General features: G+C 38.7%; 1 protein-coding gene across 1 annotated transcript in view; it reads left to right on the top strand.

Moving 5' to 3' along the window:
* Window positions 1-10,093: 10,093 nt before the first annotated feature.
* sec61a1a (SEC61 translocon subunit alpha 1a) overlaps window positions 10,094-26,081 on the top strand; it is a 17,035-nt gene continuing 1,047 nt past the window's right edge. Inside the window, exons 1-11 of the mRNA XM_061889742.1 lie at window positions 10,094-10,259; window positions 16,326-16,393; window positions 16,474-16,539; window positions 18,503-18,581; window positions 18,682-18,813; window positions 18,893-19,002; window positions 20,013-20,166; window positions 20,262-20,422; window positions 23,408-23,605; window positions 23,694-23,885; window positions 25,909-25,985. Coding sequence (XP_061745726.1) covers window positions 10,253-10,259; window positions 16,326-16,393; window positions 16,474-16,539; window positions 18,503-18,581; window positions 18,682-18,813; window positions 18,893-19,002; window positions 20,013-20,166; window positions 20,262-20,422; window positions 23,408-23,605; window positions 23,694-23,885; window positions 25,909-25,985 — 1,244 coding nt within the window. The 5' untranslated portion in view covers window positions 10,094-10,252. The remainder of the gene's footprint in view (window positions 10,260-16,325; window positions 16,394-16,473; window positions 16,540-18,502; window positions 18,582-18,681; window positions 18,814-18,892; window positions 19,003-20,012; window positions 20,167-20,261; window positions 20,423-23,407; window positions 23,606-23,693; window positions 23,886-25,908; window positions 25,986-26,081) is intronic.

The raw sequence follows: 26,081 nt of genomic DNA, 5'->3' as shown, positions 1-26,081 counted from the left end.
GAAATGCTCGCCATCTCCACTCGAATAGGCTGAGCCTACTGGCTTATACGGCGTCGAAAAGGTTCTGTAAATTGTGAGTTCAAATAATTTTTTTTTTTTTCACTTTTAATGTTTTTTGCAATTTAAATTAAAGCACTGGCAGCAAAACAGGCCCAGAACATAATACTACCACCACTATGCTTGACTTTAGGAATTGGTGTTCCTGGGATTTAATGCCTCACCTTTTCTTCTCCAAACAAATTGTTGGGTATTGTGGCCGAACAGCTCAATTTTTGTTTTAGCTGACATCACATGGACAAAGATAAGACCTTCTGGAGGAAAGTTCTGTGGTCAGATGAAACAAAAATGTAGCTGTTTGGCTGTATTTATATGATATGTTCACACACCAGGAAGTTCCCTCGAAGAAAAAGTACACGGTCGTTGTATATCTGAAATCTGTGAGATGTGCTCCACTGGCTGAGTCGGCCTGATAGGTTTCACTGTTAAGAAAAGCAAGAAATGTTCTGTTTCAGTTAGTCTGAAGTCACCTGAGGTGATGTCATTTTGGCTTTGAACCCATCCCTCTTTCGACAAGTGGATGAGAATCTGCAAGTCATGCGTGGTGTGTGTTGTGTGAACATGTCCTGCTTGTGACCCACTCCCACATGATTCAAATACCGATATCGTTGATATCAGGTGTATGGTTTTTTTGTGCTGTTGGTCAAATATATTGTTAAAAACAAGGAAGTTCCCCATTGTGGCATAAATAAAAAATAGTGTATCCTGGATACAGGAGGGCTTTGTGGGAAAAACAGCAAAGGACTTAAATGAGAGCCAATAGTAGTTTTTGCTATGGTTTACTTATGTAGTATTGTTGACTTTATTTTGCTCAAACATTTGTATGTCATTAAAGGGAATCATGTTGTGAAAAAGTCCAAGTAAATAGTCTGTTTTGGTACAGTATAACTCAAGGGTTTTCAAAGTGTGGCCCGGGGGCCATTTGCGGCCTTTGACTTTGACACATAGGAGCTAATGGAATTTTTTTGCAGCAAAGTCAAAATACACACTGTTCCAACACAAAGCAAGTGTCATGAGCATTTCTGAAACAATACGTTTAAATATGATTTAAGTTAAAAATCTAAAGGTATTTAATCTGATGCATTTTACTGTATATCTGAGGAGTTCAACTGGAATTTGAGCCGAAGGACAGGTGAAAACATCCAGCAGGCCAGATCTGGCCCACGGGCCTTGACTTTGACACCCCTGCCTTACAGTGATACACGGTTACAGTCTCATAAAACCTCCTGAGAAAAGTGGACATTTGTGTTTTGCACAACCGGTCTATATTTTCCTAGAATACGTCACTGACAGAAACAAATGTTTTTGGGATTATTAAAGAAATAAAAATAAAAAACCCACAAAAACTTTGATTTGACTGATTCTGCTGCAGTCAGCACAATTGACAATTATATACTTCCGGCAAAACTAGGAGTGGAACTGGCACTATATGTTTCATTCTTTGAAAGGCATTTACAGTATTGTAATGCAGGAAATTATTATCTATTAAATATTTACCAGCCTACACTTACAAGTGGACCCCTCCTTAAAGGCTTCTTTTCTTCTGGCAGCATATTAATGATAATAAGCAAGGAGAACTGAGTCATCTAGTACAGATTTACTCAGTTTTCGCAGGATCACAACCAAACAAGTTACAGCAGCCTTTTGTTTCGGCAACACTCCATTAAGATGCCAGAATGCCTTAGGTTTATCATTTACCCTACGCTCCTGGCAACCATTTGTATTACAATATATCTTCCCAAGTGACCTTACTACGGACTAAGGTTTTACGGTATACCGGTATTAGTATCGTACCGCGATACTAATGTACCATAATCGGTACTATACCGCCTCTGAAAAGTACCGGTCCGCTATACATGCTTCACTTGGCGTGGCGCAGTTGGGACAGTGGCCGTGCCAGCAACCTGAGGGTTCCTGGTTCAATCCCCACCTTCTACTTACCTCGTCACGTCCGTTGTGTCCTTGAGCAAGACACTTCACCCTTGCTCCTGATGGGTTGTGGTTAGGGCCTTACATGGCAGCTCCCGCCCTCAGTGTGTGAATGTGTGTGTGTGAATGGGTGAATGTGGAAATAGTACCTTGAAGGTAGAAAAACGCTATACAAGTATAACGCATTTACCATTTCACTACACACCGTAGCTCACTGGTGTCAAAATGTAAACAAACGCCATTAGTGGATCCACACCTTACATCCACTGTAATGATACCAAGTGCAAAATGGTTCTAGTCGATACTACTATGATTACGTCAATATTTTTTGGCATCACATCTTTTTTTGTTTTGTTTAAATGTAAATTATGTTTATAAACTCAGGAAATATGTCCCTGGACACATGAGGACTTTGAATATGATCAATATAAGCGATGTGATCCTTCAAGGGCCTCTTGAATTATATCCAAGTTTAATTTCTTATAGTACTAGCCTTTGCCTTTCAGAAGATACTTGTTTTGGTTTGCATAGCCTCAGGCCTCAACCCAATATCAATGGTTCGGGAGTCATCTATAAACAATAACATGCTGGCTACCCATTGAGATGAATTCAGTCCTCTGCTGCCCTCTACTGGCTTTTCTGGTTGTGTGGGGTGTAAAAATAAATAAATAGGATATAAGGTACATTGGATTTAAGTCTAAGTAAATTCCTTTTGATTTAGTTTGAGATTTATAGATGAGCCAACTCCAATGTGTCATTGTTTTGTATTTTTTATATATTTTCCAGATTGAGGCATGCCATTGATACATGTTGAATTGTATTAACTGTATTTACAAAACCCAAAACCGGTAAAGTTGGCACTTTGTGTATGTCGTAAATAAAAACAATACAATGATTTGCAAATTCTTTTTAACTTATATTCAATTGAATAGATTGCAAACACAAGATATTTAATGTTCAAACTGAGAAACTTATTTTTTTTGTTGTTGCAAATAATCATTATTTTTGGATTTAATGTCAGCAACACAGTGCCCAAAAAATTACCAGAGGGGCATTTTTTCCAACGTGTTACATGGCCTTTTCTTTTAACAACACTCAGTAAACATTTGGGTAAATGAGGAGACCAATTTTTTTTAAGCTTTTCAGGTGGAATTTTTTCCCATTCTTGCTTGATGTACAACTTAAGTTGTCCAACATTTCGGGGTCTTTGTTGTGGTATTTTAGGCTTCATATTGCGACACATTTTCAATGGGAGACAGATAGGTCTGGACTACAGGCAGGCCAGTTTAGTACCTGCACTTTTTTACTCTCAAGCCACGCTGTTGTAACACATGGCTTGGCATTGTCTTGCTGAAATAAGCAGATTCTGGCTTTTGAACTTTGCGCCTATAACAATCCGGATGGTTCTTTTCCTCTTTGGTCCGGAGGACACAACGTTCACAGTTTCCAAAAACAATTTGAAATGTGGACTCATCAGACCACAGAACACTTTTCAACTGTGCATCAGTCCATCTTAGATAAGCTCAAGCCCAGCGAAGCCAGCGGCGTTTCTGGGTGTTGTTGATAAATTGCTGTGGCTTTGCATAGTAGAGTTTTAACTTGCACTCCCAGCTGTAGTGATTAACTGTAGTTACTGACAGTGGTTTTCTGAAGTGTTCCTTATCCCATGTAATGATATCCTTTACACACTGATGTCGCTTTTTGAGGCAGTACCGCCTCAAGGATCGAATGTCCGTAATATCATCGCATACATGCAGTTATTTCTCCAGATTCTCTGAACCTTTTGATGATATTACAGACCGTAGATGGTGAAATCCCTAAATTTATTGCGAAAGCTCGTTGAGAAATGTTGTTCTTAAACTGTTCGATAATTAGCTCGCGCATTTGTTCACAAAGTGGTGACCCTCGCTCCATCCTTGTTTGTGAATGACAGAACATTTCTTGGAAGCTGCTTTTATACCCAATCATGGCACCCACCTGTTCCCAATTAACCTGTTCACCTGTGGGATGTTCCAAATAAGTGTTTGATGAGCATTCCTCAACTTTGTCAGTATTTTTTGCTACTTGTGCCAGGTGTTTTGAAACATGTCGCAGGCATCAAATTCCAAATAAGCTAATATTTGCAAAAAATAAAGTTTTCCAGTTCAAACATTAAACATCTTGTCTTTGCAGTTTATTCAATGAATATAAGTTTAAAAAGATTTGCAAATCATTGTATTCTGTTTGTATTTACGATTTACACAACCTGCCAACTTCACAGGTTTTGGGGTTTGTACTTTTGTAGTGTAACTTATGAATGTAAAGTAATTATATGCTATATTAGAAAATAGGGCAGCACGGTGATACAGGGGTTAGTGCATGTGCCTCACAATGCGAAGGTCCTGAGTAGTCCTGGGTTCGATCCTGCGCTCGGGATCTTTCTGTGTGGAGTTTGCATGTTCTTTCTGTGACTGCGTTGGTTCCCTCCGGGTACTCCGGCTTCCTCCCACCTCCAAAGACATGCACCTGGGGATACAGTTGTGATCAAAATTTTTCAACCCCCACACAATTTTGGTGTTTTAGCAAGTTGGACATTTATTCCGTATTTTGTTTATAGTCATATCAAATAAAGACATGTCAAATAGACAAATGCAACTTAAATTGTAACACTGTAATTTACAAAATACCATAAAAGGACATTTTTCTTAATGTCTCATTGACAAAATGATTCAACCCTCCTAGTTACATGCATCTTTAGTACTTAGTAGAACACCCTTTGGCAGTAATTACATCCTTCAAACGTGATACATAACCAGACACAAGCTTTTTGCAACGATCTACAGGTATTTTAGCCCATTCCTCTGGAGATTCCCGGTACCTGAGGCAGAGAAACAGCCCCATAGCATTATTGACCCCCCCACCATGCTTAACAGTAGGCAATGTGTTCTTCTCTTTGTAAGCTTAATTTTTTCTCCTCCAGACATAACGTTGATTCATAGGCCCAAAGAGTTCCAGTTTTGTCTTATCACTCCATAGAACAGTTTCCCAAAACTTTTGGGGTTTGTCCAGATGATTTTTGGCATACTGGAGTGTATTTTTCTTGTGCCTGGTAGTCAGAAGTGGGGTGCGCCTGGGAGTTCTGGCATGGAGGCCTTCATCTCATAGTGTGCGCCTTATTGTCTGGGACGAAACCTGCGTTCCCCCCTCTGCAATGTCCTGTTGTAGTTTCTCAGCTGTTACCCGGAGTTTTTTTACCACTGTACGCTTCAAATACCGGACAGCAGTTGCACACAGCATCCTCTTTCTACCACGCCCAGGTAGTGTTTCCACTGTGCCTTTAGCTTTAAACTTGCGAATGATGCTCCCAACTGTGTCTCTTGGAATGTGTAATGTCTTTGCTATTTTCTTATATCCATATCCTTTCTTCTGAAGCGAAATTACCTCCTCTTGACTTCTTTGACCACTCCCTGGACTTCACCATGTTGCAAATACACCATTGGCCATCTAAAAGAAGCTGAGCGACACAGTCTTTTTTCAATCAGTTTAATTGTTGCTCGTTATGGTTCTAATCACATCTACTGGTGTTTTCAACACCTGATTAAAAAGACCTTATTCAAATTCTGTTTTTAAGAGTTATGATCTTCAAGGGGTTGAATAATTTTGTCAATGAGATATTAGAGAAATGACACTGTTTGGTATGTTACAAAATATAATGTTGTAATTCAAGTTGCATTTGTCTATTTAATGCATCTTTATTTGATATGACTTGAAACAAAATACGGTATAAATGTCCAACTTGCTAAAACACCAAAATTGTGTGGGGGTTGAATAATTTTGATCACAACTGTAGGTTGATTGGCAACAATAAATTGCCCCCTAGTGTGTGAATATGAGTGTGAATGTTGTCTGTCTATCTTTGTTGGCCCTGCAATGAAGTTGCTACTTGTCCAGGGTGTACACCGCCTTCCGCCGGAATGGAGCTGAGATAGGCTCCAGCACCCCCCCGCAACCCCAAAAGGGACAAGCGGTAGAAAATGGATTGATGGATGGATGGATGGATGGATGGATGGATATTAGAAAGTAATATATCTTTATTGTCATTGTACATTGTACAACGAAATTTCAAGCAAACTCATTTAGTGCAAATTTATAGATGACACATTAAAAACATCAGAACATTGGTACTAAGATAAATATATATAAATAAATACATAAAAAACTATAAAATTAGTACTAAATGAGTTTGCTTGCAATTTTGTTGTACAATGACAATAAAGAGATTATACTATTATACCAGGGGTCGGCAACCCAAAATGTTGAAAAAGCCATATTGGACCAAAAATATAAAAACAAGTCCGTCTGGAGCCCCAAAAAATTAAAAGCCATATTACATACAGATAGTGTGTCAGGAGATATACATTTAATTATGATGACTTAAAGGAAACTAAATGAGCTCAAATATAGCTACAAATGAAGCATAATGATGCAATATGTACATACAGTTAGCCTAAATAGCATGTTAGCATCGATTAGCTTGCAGTCATGCAGTGACCAAATATGTCTGATTAGCACACTCCACATAAGTCAATAACATCAACAAAACTCACCTGCATTCATGTACAACGTTAAAAGTTTGGTGGACAAAATGAGACAGAAAAAGAAGTGGCATAAAACACGTCTTAGAAAGTCGCAGAAAGTTATACAGGTAAACAAACTACGGTGAGTTCAAGGACCGCCAAAATTAGTAGGACAAAACAGCGCTAGCCAAATACTCGAATCAATGAAGCATGTTTAGTATAAACAGTGTGCTTTATACATACTTGCAAACCTTGAGATCTCCGATTTCGGGAGGTGGTGGTCGGGGGTGGGGCATGGGGCGTGGTTAAGAGGGGAGGAGTGTATTTACAGCTAAAAAAACTTGACTTTTAGTGAACCCTAGCTATATGTATATATATTTATTTTATTATATATATATATATACATATATAAAAGAAATACTTAAATTTCAGTGTTCACTTATTTACCCATAACACTGATCTATTCATTGTTGAGTTAAGGGTTGAATTGTCCATCCTTGTTCTAGTCTCTCTCACTATTTTTCTAACCATGCTGAACACCCTCTCTGATGATGCGTTGCTGTGTGGCACGCACAAAAGTGCTTTCATCAAATGCACTAGAGTCTGGAATCTTCCATCTTCGTCTCCTTGTTGTGTGTGCAGTTGTGCACTGCACTCTCTAAAAGCCGTAGATGTTATTGTCACATATGCCTGTACAGTAGATGGCAGTATTGTCCTGTTTAAGAGTTTACGACAGACGAACTGCTTTACGGTAGACGAAAACGTGACTGCTGTTGTTGTGTGTTGTTACCGCGCTGGGAGGACGTTAATGAAACTGCCTAACAATAAACCCACATAAGAAACCAAAAACTCGCCCTCATTCATTCTACAGTTATAACGTCATTGGGCAGACAGGCTGTTTATGTTGTGGGAAAGCGGACGTGAAAACAGGCTGTCCTCACTCAGGTCCGCATGTAGCTGGAGGGGGCGTGGCCTCCAGCTCCGCCTGAATTTCAGGAGAAAAATTGTCCCGGGAGGTTTTCAGGAGAGGTGCTGAATTTCGGGAGTTTCCTGGAAAATCCGGGAAGGTTGGCAAGCAAGGGCGTAGAATTGGGTAGGGACGCTAGGGACATGTCCCTACCAATATCCAGTCGCTACTGTGTAGTCACCGCTGCCCGTAATGTTTAGTCAATGATTATGGCACAGAAAGGGTTAAATGTCGGTCTCTGCTAGAAGTCCCACCTCTAACCTAAATATCGCTCCCTGATTGGTTGCCACTTTCATGCTAACTTACGCGTGATTGGCTGTCCCCGCTCTCACTCCTCACTGTGGAAAAAACAGTCCCACCTATCCAGACGTTAGCTCCAAATTAGCACTGCATTTCGTCTTTTCCTCCGCTTTTTTTCCAGGTGAAAGTCAATGCTCAGTCCCCTCTACCATTGTTAACCCTCCCCGTAGGTGAAAGTTAACCTTAAACATTTGAATTCAACTACTTTAGTCCGTTTTTTAACATCGTAAAAACATCAGCTGTCTTTTTCTACGGACTGCAACAGTCCGTTGTCATGGATACCTGACAACAACTTCCATTCATACCAGTCATGCGTGCCTGAGGCGGAGTGATAGCCTACGCTGTGATAAGGCTTTAGAATAGTAGCCGTGCTCAATATTTAAACCACGGTTAACAGCCAATCAGATCGCCGGATTTCACCTTTCTGTTTTATTTTTTGAATTTTTTTTTGTTTCATGTAACATATTTACAGTACAAAAGCAGCAATAGAAAGAAGTAGATGAAGGGAACAATTGTGAGTGATTTAAACACAAGTTGGGGGAAAGTTTATTACAGTTCATTTATGTTTATTTACAATGTTGTATTGCATTAATGTATTTCTGATGTTGTTGATGGACAGTAGGCTATGTTAATTGACAGTATGATGCACAGTTGCACTACAGCACTACACTAAAGAGTAAAGATGAGACCTCTTCCAAGTTGTCTCCTTTGCTTTCATTTTAGTTACTTTACTTATAACATCTGCATGACGTGATACTATGATTGCTAATGTAGAAAAAAAAAAAAGTAAACTTTCAGATTGCTGCCTTGGAGCACTTTTGTGTCCCCACCAATCTCAAAATCAAACCTGCTCCCTTGTTGGCAAGTATGGCTTTATAGCAATTAGGATGGTTTGTGTTTGTCCTCCTCCAGAAACCATATTTATCAATCATCAATCAATCAATGTTTACTTATATAGCCCTAAATCACTAGTGTCTCAAAGGGCTGCACAAACCACTACGACATCCTCAGTAGGCCCACATAAGGGCAAGGAAAACTCACACCCAGTGGGACATCGGTGATAATAATGACCCAGTGGGACGTCGGTGACAATGATGACTATGAGAACCTTGGAGAGGAGGAAAGCAATGGATGTCTAACATGATACTGTGAAAGTTCAATCCATAATGGATCCAACACAGTCGCGAAAGTCCAGTCCAAAGCGGATCCAACACAGCAGCGAGAGTCCCGTTCACAGCGGAGCCAGCAGGAAACCATCCCAAGCGGAGGCGGATCAGCAGCGCAGAGATGTCCCCAGCCGATACGCAGGCAAGCAGTACATGGCCACCGGATCGGACCGGACCCCCTCCACAAGGGAGAGTGGGACATAGAAGAAAAAGAAAAGAAACGGCAGATCAACTGGTCTAAAAAGGGAGTCTATTTAAAGGCTAGAGTATACAAATGAGTTTTAAGGTGAGACTTAAATGCTTCTACTGAGGTAGCATCTCGAACTGTTACCGGGAGGGCATTCCAGAGTACTGGAGCCCGAACGGAAAACGCTCTATAGCCCGCAGACTTTTTTTGGGCTTTGGGAATCACTAATAAGCCGGAGTCCTTTGAACGCAGACTTCTTGCCGGGACATATGGTACAATACAATCGGCAAGATAGGATGGAGCTAGACCGTGTAGTATTTTATACGTAAGTAGTAAAACCTTAAAGTCACATCTTAAGTGCACAGGAAGCCAGTACAGGCGTAATATGATCAAACTTTCTTGTTCTTGTCAAAAGTCTAGCAGCCAACAAAAGCCAAACAAAAAATATGTTTTTTTTCCCCCTCATCTTTTTCCATTTTCATATACTTTTGAAAAAGCTCCAGAGAGCCACTAGGGCGGCGCTATAGAGCCGCGGGTTGCCTTCCCCCGTATTATACACTAGCTTGCTGAGCAAGAGAAATGTACTGGCCCTTTAAGAGGTGTGTGTCACGTGGGTAGTGGTGACGCGTCTGTTGGGCTGCGCGTTGCCAGACGCACGATAAACATTTAAAAATGTGTGATATAATTTCACCCTCCATACGATTTATGATGATTAATTTCAAAAAGCGCAGGTACATAGTTATTAGTGAACACTAACAAGATACATCCTGCACTGGCGTGTAATGTCCCAGATGCCACTTTAGAGCCAGACAAATGCGCCGTTATGCCCTAACTCTAGTTCTGCTAGTTAATTTGATTACTTGACGAGGTTTTTTGTAATTATTTTAATGTTTCTAGATGTTCATGAAAATTACCGTTATGTTCCTCAAAATGCGGTCATTTTAAGCGTCTGGTACGATAATTGGTGATTTTCCATCTGGCAACGCTGTCTCCTACCTGACCCCCGGGCGTCTACAGCTTAGCCGCACATTGATCGAGCGTCGGGTTGTTTCAGCACAAGAGAGCTCCGGTGGACATTTAGAACATCATAATGGGCAGTGAGTATATTCTCTTTTGGTTAAAATAAAATAACTACATCCGTGTTTTTGTTTACATAACCTTGGGGCGATTTTAATGTAGTATTGCTACATCGTTAGCATGTTAGCTTCCGTTGTAAGCTTGCGGCTTCTCGTCTTTTTTTTAATATATTTGCCATAAGATGCTGTTATATGGCGGTTATTTTCAACCGTTTCAATAAACATTGTATAATGGTGATATTTAGTCGTAAATGTTGTCTTTTTGTTTTTGGAAATCATTTAAGCTAACTTGTTAGCCACTCATTGAAATACACTGAGAGTGAAGTGATGACGACGCTTAACACCCAGAGAGGTTATCTTCTTATTCTGGCTCGTTCGCTAATCGCTGGAAGCACAAACAGTATAAATGTGTTATAAACCATGTCAAGGTGCAGCTATTAAATTAATCGTGGAAATTTATACAAATTGTATATTTTATTTATGTTTTTTAATTATTATTAAAGCAGCACGGTGGGAGAAGGGTTAACGCAGGGGTCACCAACCTTTTTGAAACCAAGAGCTATTTCTTGTGTACTGATTAATGCGAAGGGCTACCAGTTTGATACACACTTAAATAAATTGCCAGAAATAGCCAATTTGCTCAATTTATCTTTTACTCTGTTATTGTTAATAATTAATTAATCAATCAATCATCAATGTTTACTTATATAGCCCTAAATCACTAGTGTCTCAAAGGGCTGCACAAACCACAACACGAACCACTACGACATCCTCGGTAGGCCCACATAAGGGCAAGGAAAACTCACACCCAGTGGGACGTCGGTGACAATGATGACTATGAGAACCTTGGAGAGGAGGAAAGCAATAGATGTCGAGCGGGTCTAACATGATACTGTGAAAGTTCAATCCATAATGGATCCAACACAGTCGCAAGAGTCCAGTTCAAAGCGGATCCAACAAAGCAGCGAGAGTCCCGTTCACAGCGGAGCCAGCAGGAAAACATCCCAAGCGGAGTAAATATAAGAAAGAAGAGCAAACATTGTTTTAGAAAGACAATAATATATAATATGTCTATAAATACAATTTATGATTTCATAATTATACATATAGGTTATATTAAAATGTATATATTACCACTTTATATGGAATTTAAATATATTGTGTATATATAATATATATATATATATATAAGTGTACATATGTGTATGTTTGATTTAAATGTTAAACTGTGTATATGAGACGTGTGCTGCATATATGTTGCTTATATATTGTTTAAAAAAAAGTAATATAAGTGAAGCATGTTTTAGATTTTATATATTTTGAACATTGTTCTTGTTGTGATGGGGTAGGTTTATATAAGCGTTGCTTCAACCTACACCCTTTCGGCTCAATCATTGCTCAAATGAGTGTTTTTTTTTGTTTGTTGTTGTTCTTTGTTTTATGTGAAGATTGCCGAAATAAATAAATAAATAAAATAAAATGTCCCCAGCCGATACACAGGCAAGCAGTACATGGCCACCGGATCGGACCGGACCCCCTCCACAAGGGAGAGTGGGACATAGGAGAAAAAGAAAAGAAACGGCAGATCAACTGGTCTAAAAAGGGAGTCTATTTAAAGGCTAGAGTATACAAATTAATGATATTTATCTTTGTGGAAACACTGATCATCTTAATGATTTCTAACAATAAATATATATTTTTGATGACATGTTTTAAATAGGTTAAAATCCAATCTGCACTTTGTTAGAATATAAAACAAATTGGACCAAGCTATATTTCTAACAAAGACAAATCATTATTTTGTCTATATTTTCCAGGACAAAAATTTTAAAAGAAATTCAAAAGACTTTGAAATAAGATTTAAATTTGATTCTACAGATTTTCTAGATTTGCCAGAATATTTTTGGGGAATTTTAATCATAATAAGTTTGAAGAAATATTTCACAAATATTCTTTGTCCAAAAAACAGAAGCTAAAATGAATAATTAAATTAAAATGTATTTATTATTCTTTACAATAAAAAAACTAAATTTACTTGAACATTGATTTAAATTGTCAGGAAAGAAGAGGAAGGAATTTAAAAGGTAAAAAGGTATCTGTTTAAAAATCCTAAAATCATTTTTAAAGTTGTATTTTTTCTCTAAAATTGTCTTTCTGGAAGTTATAAGAAGCAAAGTAAAAAAAAAAAATGTATTTATTAAACAAGTGAAGACCAAGTCTTTAAAATATTTTCTTGGATTTTCAAATTTCATTTGAGTTTTGTCTATCTTAGAATTAAAAATGTCGAGCAAAGCGAGACCAGTTTCTAGTAAATAAATACAATTTAAAAAAATAGAGGCAGCTCACAGGTAAGTGCTGCAATTTGAGCTATTTTTAGAACAGGCCAGCGGGCTCCTCATCTGGTCCTTACGGGCGACCTGGTGCCCGCGGGCACCGCGTTGGTGATCCCTGGGTTAGTGTTAATGTTACTGAGTAGTCCTGGGTTCAATCCCGGTCTCGGGATCTTTCTGTGTGGAGTTTGCATGTCCTACCCGTGACTGCGTGGGTTCCCTCCGGGTACTCCGGCTTCCTCCCACTTCCAAACACATGCACCTGGGGATAGGTTGATTGGCAACACTAAATTGGCCCTAGTGTGTCAATGTTGTCTATCTGTGTTGGCCCTGCGATGAGGTGGTGACTTTGTCCAGGGTACACCCCGCCTTCCGCCCGATTGTAACTGAGATAGGCACCAGCGCCCCCCACGACCCCAAAGGGAATAAGCGGTAGGAAATGGATGGATGGACTTACAATTAGTGCACCAACCCAAAAACCCTACCTCCCCCCTGACACTTATTCTCACTCATTCACCCAAAGGGATTGTTTCCTTCCTGTTAATAATATTCTGGTTCCTACAATATATGTCAATGCAGTCTGCAAGGGATACAGTCCGTGAAGCACACAGGATTGTGTGCGCTGCTGGTCCACTTATACTACTAACTAGGGCTGGGCGATATGGCCTTTTTTCAAATCTTGATATTTTCAGGCCATATCGCAATACTCGATATATATCTCAATTTTTGCCTTAACCTTGAATGAACACTTGATACATATAATCACAGCAGTATAAGGATTCTATGTGTCTACATTAAAACATGCTTGTTCATACTGCATTAATTTATGCTCATTTTAAACGTTCATGCAGAGAGGGAAATCACAACTAAGTCAATTGACCAAAAGTGTATCTAATAAACAGTTATTAAGCAGTGGCACAAACATTCATGTCATTCCAAAACAGAAAGTGCAAGATTGTCAGAGACATTTTAAAACAAGCTATGAGTGCACTTTTGTGCATGATGTCACTAAGATGACATAAAAAAACAACACTAAATTAAAGTGCACTTTTTGTTCAGAATGCCGCAACAATAGTTTAAAACAAATAAAGTTCACTTTTATGCATGATGTCACGCAAGATATTTCAATAACTGTCACATAAAATGTGATGCATATCAAATAGTATATGTCCTACGGTGTTGATCTGGAAATTGTTGCTTGGCATTTTGTGGGTGTGGCACTGAACGGAGATGTTGACATGCACTCTAGCGGGTGACTTTTCAAATGATACTACATATTAGCAGTGTTGCTACTTTTTGTTGCAACACTTCTGTCGCCTAAATGTTGATCATATTCCCGCTTGAAGCCAAACCACCGCCAGACGATGCACTCCGTGCTGTTTTTGTTGGGAATTAATTCTTCCTCCATTTGAGACTAGATTCGCACCTTCTCTCTTTCGTATTACCATTCGCAACACACCGTTAGCATCACAGCTAATGTTACCATGTCGCTACCTCTCTGCTCAGGTAGGGCGTGTGACGTTGCACGCGTTACATATGTAAGAAGGTGCACTTGTTTTAAGTCTCTGTGAGAACGTATACTCGAATATCACGATATCGTCATTTTCTATATCGCACGGAGACAAACCTGCGATACATCGAGTATATCTATATAGCACCTGGCCCTGGTATTAACCTTTAACAGTTCATTTTACTCATTTTCATTAATTACACATTTTCTATGTAACTGATTTTATTTTAATTTAGTTTCTTTTTTGTTCTAGAAAAAGGTTTTTTTCTTTAAATAAAGGGCATTATCTTCACCAGACTAGGTTGTCATAAAATTAGATTGTTTAAAGGGTTCTTTAAAAAAAAAAAAGAAGTATTTATTTATTTATTTGATAGGTGCAACAGACCCCCCCCCCCAAAAAGAAATACATAAAAACCCCCAAAAAATAATAAAAGTCAAATAATAACACCAGGGATTCCCGCAGTGTTTTGTTGTTAACAACAAAGAGCCACCGCCTAAACTAAAGTCTTAAAAAAACAACATTATTATCATTTTTTTTTTTTGTCCTGTCTAGCTTCTCAAGCTAATCCTATAGTTGATGTAGATGCCCATATCGGCTGTTCAGTTTACTTTACAAAAGAGATTCGTAGGATACTTCGCTTGTTGGCTTATTTGTATTTGACAAGTAAGGAAGCAAACGCTTACTTACAGTAAGTCATTAAATTGACGTAGTCATTATTTTGTCTTCGTAAGTCTATATTTACGAAGTCAAAATAATGACATACTCAGTATCTCAGGCAACTAGGACTGGTTTTTGTTATTACTTTACGGAAAACATATCGAGATATACATCGTATGTTGCCTTCCCTGTCCGCCCCCTTCCCACTGGAGAGACACCACCTTAACTAACAAATATTCTGGGCGAAACACTGAACACCCCCTCCCACCTCCCGTCCTACATTTCAGTCACAGTGGGTAGCAATGTACTGCCTTCCTCTTCACCATAAGCATATAGAGAATCACAATAACTGAGTAAAAGGAAAAACAAAAGGTAATAACAAAAATAAAAATCAAAAACATACAGAGAAGTATCACTGAATAAAAACAAAAAACAGAGTTGGGGTAAATGAAAAGGTTCATTGTCAATAGTGAGTGTCACATTTATGTAAATAATTATGCAACCCCAGGTCAAGTCAAATTGTTCTGGTGTACCCCTCAGATTATATTTAATATTCTCTAAATCTAAGAAAAACATGAGGTCCTTAAGCCATAGGGAGACCTTGTGGGCAAACTGTGATTTCCACTTCAATAAGATCTTTCTACAAACTATATTTAAGATGCAAACGCAATACTATCCCTTAAAAGTCTGCTTAATTTTTTGATAGTTTGGTGGAATTCCAAAAATAGTAAATTCTACACAAGTCGTCAATTTAAAATTTAGTGCATCTGCAAGATGTTTAAAAATATTAGTCCAGTAGACTTTCAGACAGGGACAAGACCAGAACATGTGTGTCATGTTTGCAGGAATCAATTGACAGCGATTACATGTATCTGCAATATTGACATACATTTTGGAGAGTTAAGTTTGTTAAAATATATACGATGGACAACCTTAAACTGTATGAAATGAAGCTGTTTAAAGGGTTTTTAAAACCAGGCCCGGTTCAGATTATGTCCAGGTCGGTCTCCGCAACACACATCTTCATTTATGTACACTTAAATTAGGGAACACAACAACAGATTGCATATAGTATATAAACAAAATTACAATTTCAAAATAAGCATTTGAGAACTTCCCATCTACTAGGTTTTTTGGCATCATTATCAGTTTCAACCATATAACTTTCTAAAGTTAAAAAATGCTGAATACATTTTTTATAGAAAGTAATACTATGTGAATATCTATTTTAGGCCTTAAAAATAAACCTTTTACCGAGTACTATAATTAAATTGACCAAATCATGGCTGTCAATGAACTCTCCCTAAGTAACAGAAACCACGTCAAGCTTCATAAACAAACCAATCCTTAACACATTTTTTTCAACTTCCACCCAAAACGAAGACACGATATGACAACAAAACAAAAGCAGGGAGGATTCAGACTCCTGACAACAAAAACAGCAATCATCACATTCTGTCATATTCCATAGTTTATTTGACGTCCATGTGTGGTGATGAGAGTCCGCCCGTCAGTCCATTGCCACGTCTCACGGATTCTTCAAACCATTTGTGAAAAGCACTAAAATGTTGTACTTTGTTTAATTTCAGTCAAATTCTTGGAAGTGATAAAGCCATTCTGCGCAGTTTTGCCAGAAATCCAAAAACCTGAAAGAAAGGTACGTGCGAATTTCCTGGAGTAATCAACAAGTCTTCTGACCACATGCTGATCAACCTGTCATAATGATTTCAATTTCAGATCCAGTTCAGAGAGAAGGTTCTATGGACAGCCATCACTCTCTTCATCTTCTTGGTTTGCTGCCAGGTGAGTTGTTGTGACTTGCTGGTGCGATACTGTAAGGTCCACAAAAGGTTGAAAAGTAAGCCCCCGTTTACCCTAAGGTTATCCAGGGTAAATCCCACCTAACCGATTAGCCAACATCCTTTTGTCAGCCAGTGGTGTCCAGTGTGCAGCCTAGGACAGAGTCAGCTCTCATCGTTACTTTATAAAACCTATTTCTGTTACTAGCGCAAGTATGTTTAACAACAGTTTTAGTTTGCAGGTATGTAGAACTGCTTCGTGTCATCCTGTAGTGGGTTTATTATACCCGGGTTCCCAGCAGGTAGCTCTTGAGCCACCAGTAGCTCACCACCTGATTTTGACTAGCTCCTCAAAGTGTCAGTTAATATTTGCTTCGACTCTAACTGTAGTATTGTTGTATTTATTTAGATTCCGACCTCTAATTGACCAATTACTACAATATAGCATAAAGACAAAGTTTGAGTGGAAAGACTGCTTCTTCGTAAATAAACTATTTAAATGTTTGCAGTCATACAAATAAAACAAAGAACTCACCTCTCCTTTCATTTTGTCAAAGTACCGTAGGTCTAATAGTCATGAAAGTTGGAGACTTTTTCAAAACTTCCCTATACATAAGTGGTTCTCAAAACCTTTTTCACCAAGTAAATAAATAAATAAATGGGTTGTACTTGTATAGCGCTTTTCTACTTTCAAGGTACTCAAAGCGCTTTGACACTACTTCCACATTTACCCATTCACACACACATTCACACACTGATGGAGGGAGCTGCCATGCAAGGCACTAACCAGCACCCCTCAGAAGCAAGGGTGAAGTGTCTTGCTCAGGACACAACAGACGTGGTTGGGGATTGAACCAGGGACCCTCGGGTTGCGCACGGCCACTAGTACCACCTAAGAAAACACCATAATCCATCCATCCATTTTCTACCGCTTATTCCCTTTTGGGGTCACGGGGGGCACTGGCGCCTATCTCAGCTACAATCGGGTGGAAGGCGGGGTACACCCTGGACAAGTCGCCACCTCATCGCAGGGCCAACACAGATAGACAGACAACATGACCAACAATAAAATACAGTAGTGTAGTAGGCCTAATTATTTATTAAAACAAGGCAGAGGTTTTATTTGACAAGTATATTTAATATTTGGCCACTGTAACATTACACACAGTAATGGCCCTAGTGTGTGAATGTTGACTATCTGTGGTGGCCTTGTGATAAGGTGGCGACTTGTCCAGGGTGTACACCGCCTTCTGCCCGAATGCAGCTGAGATAAGCTCTAACACCCTGTAAGGGACAAGCGGTAGAAAATGGATGGATGGATGAACAATAACAATGTGTTTGGATAGTTATTCTTTGTTGTACCACTAGATGGAGCTTTGTACACGTACGACAGTTTGAGAATCACTGCTATAGATCAATTAGTCTTGAGTGGTCTCATTACAGAAATGAATGTTGAAGTTAACACCAATTCATTCATAACATCAATCAATCAGTCAGTGTTTATTTATATTTCCCTAAATCATAAGTGTCTCAAAGGGCTGCACAAACCACAACGACATCCTCGGTACAGAGCCCACATAAGGGCAAGGAAAAACTCACAAGCGGTAGAGTGGCCGTGCCAGCAACTTGAGGGTTGCAGGTTCGATTCCCGCTTCCGCCATCCTAGTCACTGCCGTTGTGTCCTTGGGCGAGACACTTTACCCACCTGCTCCCAGTGCCACCCACACTGGTTTAAATGTAACTTAGATATTGGGTTTCACTATGTAAAGCGCTTTGAGTCACTTGAGAAAAGCGCTATATAAATATAATTCACTTCACTTCACACCCAGTGGGACGTCGGTGACAGTGACAATGATGACTATGAGAAACCTTGGAGAGGACCGCATATGTGGGCACCCCCCCACTCCCCTAGGGGACCGAAAGCAATGGATGTAGATAATAATGAGGTTATGCATCTGTTTTTTTAGATCCCCCTCTTTGGCATCATGTCCTCAGACTCTGCAGATCCCTTCTACTGGATGAGAGTGATTCTGGCCTCAAATCGAGGTAGATGTCGAACATACTGTACCTCTAGTTTGTTTGCATTTAAATGCACAACAGTATCAGCTTGGACACGCCCTCCTCTAATGTAAGTGTTTACTTCCAGGCACGTTGATGGAGCTGGGCATCTCTCCGATCGTCACCTCCGGCCTCATCATGCAGCTTCTTGCTGGAGCTAAAATTATCGAAGTTGGGGACACGCCCAAAGACCGAGCCCTCTTCAACGGAGCACAGAAATGTACGGACAATACTATTATATTTTGCTGTCTTGTAACACGGGTAATGTGGTGAGTCTCACGCCTGTTGACGTATTCCAGTGTTTGGAATGATCATCACCATTGGGCAAGCTATTGTTTACGTGATGACCGGCATGTACGGTGACCCCTCAGAGATGGGAGCTGGCATCTGTCTGCTCATCATCATCCAGGTACACACACACACAGACTGTGTATAGAGATACAATTATACTATTATTTTCTTAAATACTTTAAATCTCATGCACTTACATTTGCTTACATGACTGCCTTTCAATGTATGAACAGGCCTTCTCGCTGTGACTTATGTTAAATTTAAAGTACCAATGATTGTCACACACACATGAGCTGTGGTGAAATTATTCTCTGCATTTGATCCATCACACTTGATCACCCCCTGGGAGTTGAGGGGAGAAGTGAGCAGCAGCTGTGGGCGCGCCAGGGAATCATTTTTGCTGATTTAACCTAAAGGGGATTGCACTTTTTTTTTATTTTTGCCCATCGTTCACCATCATTTTGAAAAACATGACAATGGATATATTTTTGTTTTAATGCATTCTGCATTCAGACTGTATGTTTATTATTTTATGATATCGGCATCGAGGTGCCTAATGTTTGCGTGTTGACGTTTATTGTGCTAACGCTGCTTCACACCTGATGTTCCTGACAAATAAAAAAGTACTTGAATTGATTCAGACAAAGTTTAGCTGGCTGAAATGATAGTTAAATCTATTTTTCACACAACTTGATTTGACTCTTGTTAGCTAGCTACTGAAGCAAGGAAACAAGCTAACTATCTCACAGAGTTGAGATCCTATTCCCCAGATGCACGACATTCCCCAGCTTTAAATGCTCCCGTATCGTAGAAGTAATGCCATAAAAAAAACAATCCACTTTGCAAAATGAGCAAGGTATTTATGGCTTTAAGAAAACTAGGGCAACATGTATCGACACTTGACAGGTTTTTATCTGCAAATGGATTTGTCAGCGACAGATTTTATGGTCAATATTTGTAGACGTATTGTTGCACCTCTAACTGTAATACATATTTACGCTACCAAACATATTGAAAAAATGGCTGCTCTACAACATTATTTGCAACATTGAGAATCTTGTTGACACAGCTGTTATATTTGAGTGTCTTTAAAATAAGGCTGACCAATCACATCTCTCTTCAAACCAGCTGTTTGTGGCCGGTCTCATTGTGCTGCTTCTGGATGAATTGCTCCAGAAAGGCTATGGCCTCGGCTCGGGTATTTCGCTTTTCATTGCGACCAACATCTGTGAGACAATCGTCTGGAAGGCTTTCAGCCCAACCACTGTAAACACTGGCAGAGGTAAGTGTCTACACAAGAACAAATGGTTTTCTTCTGTATTGCTAATCGTGCCTCCAGCGGCAAAAAAAAGTATTATTTCTTGTGTTATTTTACAGGCACAGAGTTTGAGGGAGCCATTATTGCTCTTTTCCATCTGCTGGCTACAAGGACGGACAAAGTGCGTGCTCTAAGAGAGGCCTTCTACAGACAAAACCTGCCCAACCTCATGAACCTAATTGCCACAGTCTTTGTTTTTGCTGTAGTCATATACTTTCAGGTGAGTTATTTTGTGTTTAAGTTGACCCCAAGCAGGCAGCGTGATGAAATATGCATTATAAGTAGAGATGTGCCGATCTGTCAGCCACCGATCAGTATCAGACGATTTTCTTGAATAAGTCTGCGATCACCTTTGTACATTAATGCTTTCAATGCTATTTATAAATGGTTGATTTATATAGGCTAGTAAGGTAAAGATTTGTACCTGACAAGTTTCGGCTACCTTGCTTTTGCAGCTTTCATCAGAGGTGTCACGTGATGTTAGCATGATGTCGTCTGTGACGTGTTGTATGAATTTTTCCATCTCATCTGAGATGGTGGGATGCCGGTGTCCCTTGGTGTGCGTCGGGGGTAGAGCGAAACTTGTCAGGTATAAAACTTTACTTTACTAGCCTTTAAGTCACAGTTTTTTTCATAGTTTGGCCAAGGGTGCGACTTATACTCAGGAGCGACTTATGTGTGAAATTATTAACACATTACCGTAAAATATCAAATAATATTATTTAGCTCATTCACGTAAAAGACTAGACGTATAAGATTTCATGGGATTTAGCGATTAGGAGTGACAGATTGTTTGGTAAACTTATAGTATGTTCTATATGTTATAGTTATTTGAATGACTCGTACCATAATATGTTACGTTAACATACCAGGCACCTTCTCAGTTGGTTATTTATGCCTCATATAACGTACACTTATTCAGCCTGTTGTTCACTATTCTTTATTTATTTTAAATTGCCTTTCAAATGTCTATTCTTGGTGTTGGATTTTATCAAATAAATTTCCCCAAAAAATGCGACTTATACTCCAGTGCAGCTTATATATGTTTTTTTGCTTCTTTATTATGCATTTTCGGCAGGTGCGACTTATACTCTGGAGCGACCTATACTCCAAAAAATACGGTATATAAATCAACCGTTTATAAATACACATCATTAAGCTAAATTAACATCTTCAACATGCTTTTAATGCTAATCTCAAAAGCCGTTTTTTCTGGCTATAAATAAAAACATTTGAGTTCCCCGGCTGACAAGCTAGCAGCTAATTGCCTATGTCCATACACAGTGTGGAGAAGTGGTAATTTTGATATCGTCAACAACCTTTTTTCCCTTGATGAAATTAGGTCCGTAACGAATGAAAACAAAAGTATGTTTATTAAAATAATGACATCCATCCATCCATTTTCTACCGTTCGGTGGATATATAAAATAATGACAATAGTATGTAAATGTAAATAGTACTAACTAGAGATGGGCGATATGGCCTGTAATCCATATTGCAATATGTATTGCAGCTTCCTGCGATAACGATAAACACTACAATATATTATCTGAAATATAAATGATAATCGAGCCATTTCAAAACAGGTCACAAAGGCTCCTTTTTGGCTGCTGACATGCAGCAAAATATCATATCATTTCCAGTTGTATTATTTGCTCAAACCTATTATTATTAATCTACTTCCTAAATTACTGGTAATATCTGGCAACTTTATTATGTAACTATACTTCTGTTAAATTGTAATAAGCAGTTGTTATTCAGTTTTTTGAATATTATTTGAGTGACACTACAAATTTGGTTTACAATATCAATTACATTTTTAAATTATGACCTACTATAGTTTCTTGATTTATATCATTTGGTTTTTGCCTTTTAAAGTCCTCCTGCGTGGCTTTCAAATTTGTGGACAAAGCTAGAATGTATCATTAACATGAATTATCACAATATAACGATATTATTAAAAGCTCTATTGTCAGCCAAACTTATATCATTTATATTGTATATTGTCCAGGGTTTCCCCTAGATTGCCAAGATACCTGTGGCGGCAGGGACGTGGTCATAGGTGTGGTCAATATGACATCATTATATAATTAGATGATGCATGTATTTTCTTTAAAAAGGCAACAAAATGTACCCATACATTTTTTTTTTTAACCTGTTATTAATTTAGTATTAACATATTTTTTTCTAACAGCATCGTTTTACTGTAATTTTCAATTGTTGCTGCTTATTATACTTTGTAATTTGTTGAGAAAGTATTTTCTAGAGATTTTTATTATTTTATTAGGCAAACGACTGGAAAAATTAAGCGTCTATTCCTGGTAATATTGTAGACTTTACTTTTATTTAGAGACTCTTTACTTCTGTTGCTACATGTCAGTGCCGAAAAGCCAGCTGCACAGAGCCTGATGTTTTGCTCTCCTTACTAGCCGCTACTGGTATGTTAAATTTTGAAACTCGCTGTCCGCAGCTATATCTCGGATACTAAAAGTATGCCCACAGCGCGGACATGCTGCCTCTGCTCCAGATAACACCGTGTAAATGACTTGCGTTATCACAATATTCGGTTTCGGCAGCGCTGTTCCGGTGATCAAAGTACATCTTCTTTTGGGGGTCAAATTTTCTGTGCATCACTAGTCAATAGTGTGAAAATAATATACTATATACATCCATTCATACTGTAACTTACCTGCTGGTGTTGGTGTATTTTAGATTGTTCTAATGTTAATTTTTCCCATGGTTTGTGGACACAATGTGTAGGCGAAGAATGAGGAAGTGTTTTGTGTTTGGGAATGAAACACGGAGGCAGACGTGTGTGCTACTTGTTGGAATTGGGCCCAATGTTAGCATAAGATTGGCAATAAAAGCTAAAAAAAAAGCGCCAGACTTTGTTTGGCTTCTTCTGGATGCTACATTATATATTACTTTTTTTGTTTTCACGTAAAAACTCCCTACTTTTTTAATTGTGGCAGCTAATATGTTGCCGTAGAGCACTGCCACATTCAAATACATTATGGGGAAATCTTGTTATCTATATCGCGCAACCCCACCATAAATATTTTGAAAAATGTACAGTTAATACGTGTGATCAGTAATTGCCGATCTCACTCATGTGAGATCGGAATCAGCAGCATAAATCCCTAATCGTAACATCCCTAATTAAAAGTGTTATTAATATGTCGTCACCTCTTGTTGCCCCTCACAGGGATTCAGAGTGGATCTGCCAATCAAGTCCGCTCGCTACCGCGGCCAGTACAACACCTACCCCATTAAACTCTTTTACACCTCCAACATTCCCATCATCCTGCAGTCTGCCTTGGTTTCCAATTTGTACGTCATCTCCCAGATGCTTTCCACGCGCTTTAGCGGGAACTTCCTGGTCAATCTGCTGGGAACTTGGTCTGTAAGTATATGTTTGACTTTTACATCTTCCAACAACAATTGAATCATTATGGCAGGTGTTGACACAACCAAAATGCTTGTATCCGTAGGATGCTTCAACCGGTGGTCCGGCCCGGGCGTATCCTGTCGGTGGGCTCTGTTACTACTTCTCCCCACCTGAGTCATTTGGTTCAGTTCTAGAGGATCCAGTCCACGCATTCATCTATATTGCCTTCATGCTTGGATCTTGTGCCTTCTTCTCCAAAACCTGGATTGAAGTCTCCGGCTCCTCCGCAAAAGATGTAAGACCAAACAGTTGTTATGTATCAGTCTCCCTTAATGCCTTCTGCTCGTGTGGCATCTACTATTTTTATGCAAAACACAATGTCAGGATACAATCTGTAAACACAAATAATCAACCAGTGGCAAACAAACATGAATGAAACTCATTATGAAAAGCTCACAGTGTGCTGCAAACTTTCTTCATTTTTGACAGATGCATATAATTTCCATATTACTCAGTGTAAATTTGGTTAGCTGAAAGCATTAGCCAAACCGTGCTACTGAATGAACGCTGAACTTTTAATTGACACATCACTCAACACAGTAGAAAAGTGATGACCTTTTCTGTTATGGCAGAATAGCCAGTGAACTTCTGTATGTCAGTCACCCTCTCTTGTAACCTAACTAACCTATGTAAATTACATCAAAGGTTAATGATGACTGACTTGCTAAATGGCCAATGAGATTGTGTCGTACAAGCAAGGAACTCATGTGTAACGGAGCAGCGGAAAATGTAGACTGGACTTGTGCGATATGGACAAATACATTTGGTTTAATAGTTTTTAAATATTATATCGTGAAAATGCATGTTGATAACAGCTGTAGCTAGTAGCACTGACATGTAAATTTGACCGTGACAAACAAACAATTGGGTCCTCAACACAATCTGGCGTCCTCCTTAGCACTTGTAAAGAACATAATGTCATGGCTGTTTTGAGTTTCCAACTATTTCTACAACTCTTTTTTTTTATATTTTTTTATGATAGAGGGATTGGAGCACATACTTGTCGGTCACAAAAAACATTTATGAAATTTGGCTCTTTCATGAATTTATTATGGGTCTACTGAAAATGTGACCAAATCTGCTGGCTCAGAAGTATACGTACAGCATTAATATTTGTTTACATGTCCCATGGCAAGTTTCACTACAATAAGGCACTTTTGGTAGCCATCCACAAGCTTCTGGTTGAATTTTTGAACATTCCGCTTGAAAAAATTGGTGCAGTTCAGCTAAATGTGTTGGTTTTCTGACATGGACTTGTTTCTTCAGCATTTTCCACACGTTTTAAGTCAGGACTTTGGGAAGGCCATTCTAAAACCTTAATTCTAGCCTGATTTAGCCATTCTTTTACCACTTTAGACGTGTGTTTAGGGTCATTGTCCTGTTGGAAAACCCAAGTGCGCCCAACACCCAACCTCCGGACTGAGGATTTTAAGTTGTCCTGAAGAATTGGGAGGTAAACCTCCTGATATTGTTACACTGACATCCTATGTGTCACTATATAAAGCGCTTTGAATCACTAGAGAAAAGCGCTATATAAATATGTCACTTCACTTCCCTTTGTTTGATAATAATTATAATAAAAATGTATTCATTTAATGATTTTTAAAAATTTAAGTATCAGCATTGGTATTGTCAATACTGCTACTCTAAGTACTTGGTATTGAATTGATACCAAATTTGCGGTATCGCCTATACTAATGTAAAGTATCCAAGCGTCAGAAGAATAATTGTTTATTACGTTGTAACAGAAGTGCAGATAAAAATATGTTACAACATGAAGTAACCAGATATTAGCACAAGTACATTAATAATAGTTTGGACAAAATAATACAACTGGAAATTACGTAATATGTTACAGTTTATGTTGGGAGCTTCTGTAACCTATTTTAAAATTGCTCTATATACTAAATGATAAATTGTGATTAGATATCAATATTGCTGGAGGCAGCAATATACATCTTGATATAGACTTAAGTCTATATAGCCCATTTCTAGGCAAAAATTATAGGTGAACGTAAAGGACGTATACATCTCACCATATTCAAACTCCCTATTAGTTGCTTTCAGTCACATTTTGACTACTGGGGAGGACTATTCACCGTATTATCTTTGAAAAGATTCCAAAGTCATGCCTCTACTCTAAATGGTTGAATAACAGATTTACATTTGCTTTTGGTATGAATACTTTTAGATGTTTTAGCCCAAAAAAATCCCAGAATGCAAAGATGGCGATAACTTCATTATTGTTAATCATCCAGGTGGCAAAACAGTTGAAAGAGCAGCAGATGGTGATGAGAGGACACAGAGAGACATCAATGGTCCATGAACTCAACAGGTAAAAATCACTTATACATCCTCAATGTTGTAGTCATTATACTGTGTATTGTACTTTTGTTGCTAGTGTCTTCCTGTGCATGCTTTGTTTTATTCA

Source organism: Nerophis ophidion, linkage group LG02 (assembly GCF_033978795.1).
Source record: "Nerophis ophidion isolate RoL-2023_Sa linkage group LG02, RoL_Noph_v1.0, whole genome shotgun sequence".
Classification (NCBI taxonomy): domain Eukaryota; kingdom Metazoa; phylum Chordata; class Actinopteri; order Syngnathiformes; family Syngnathidae; genus Nerophis; species Nerophis ophidion.
Note: the sequence above shows the minus strand (reverse complement) of the source record. Positions and strands in the feature narration are given on the sequence as shown.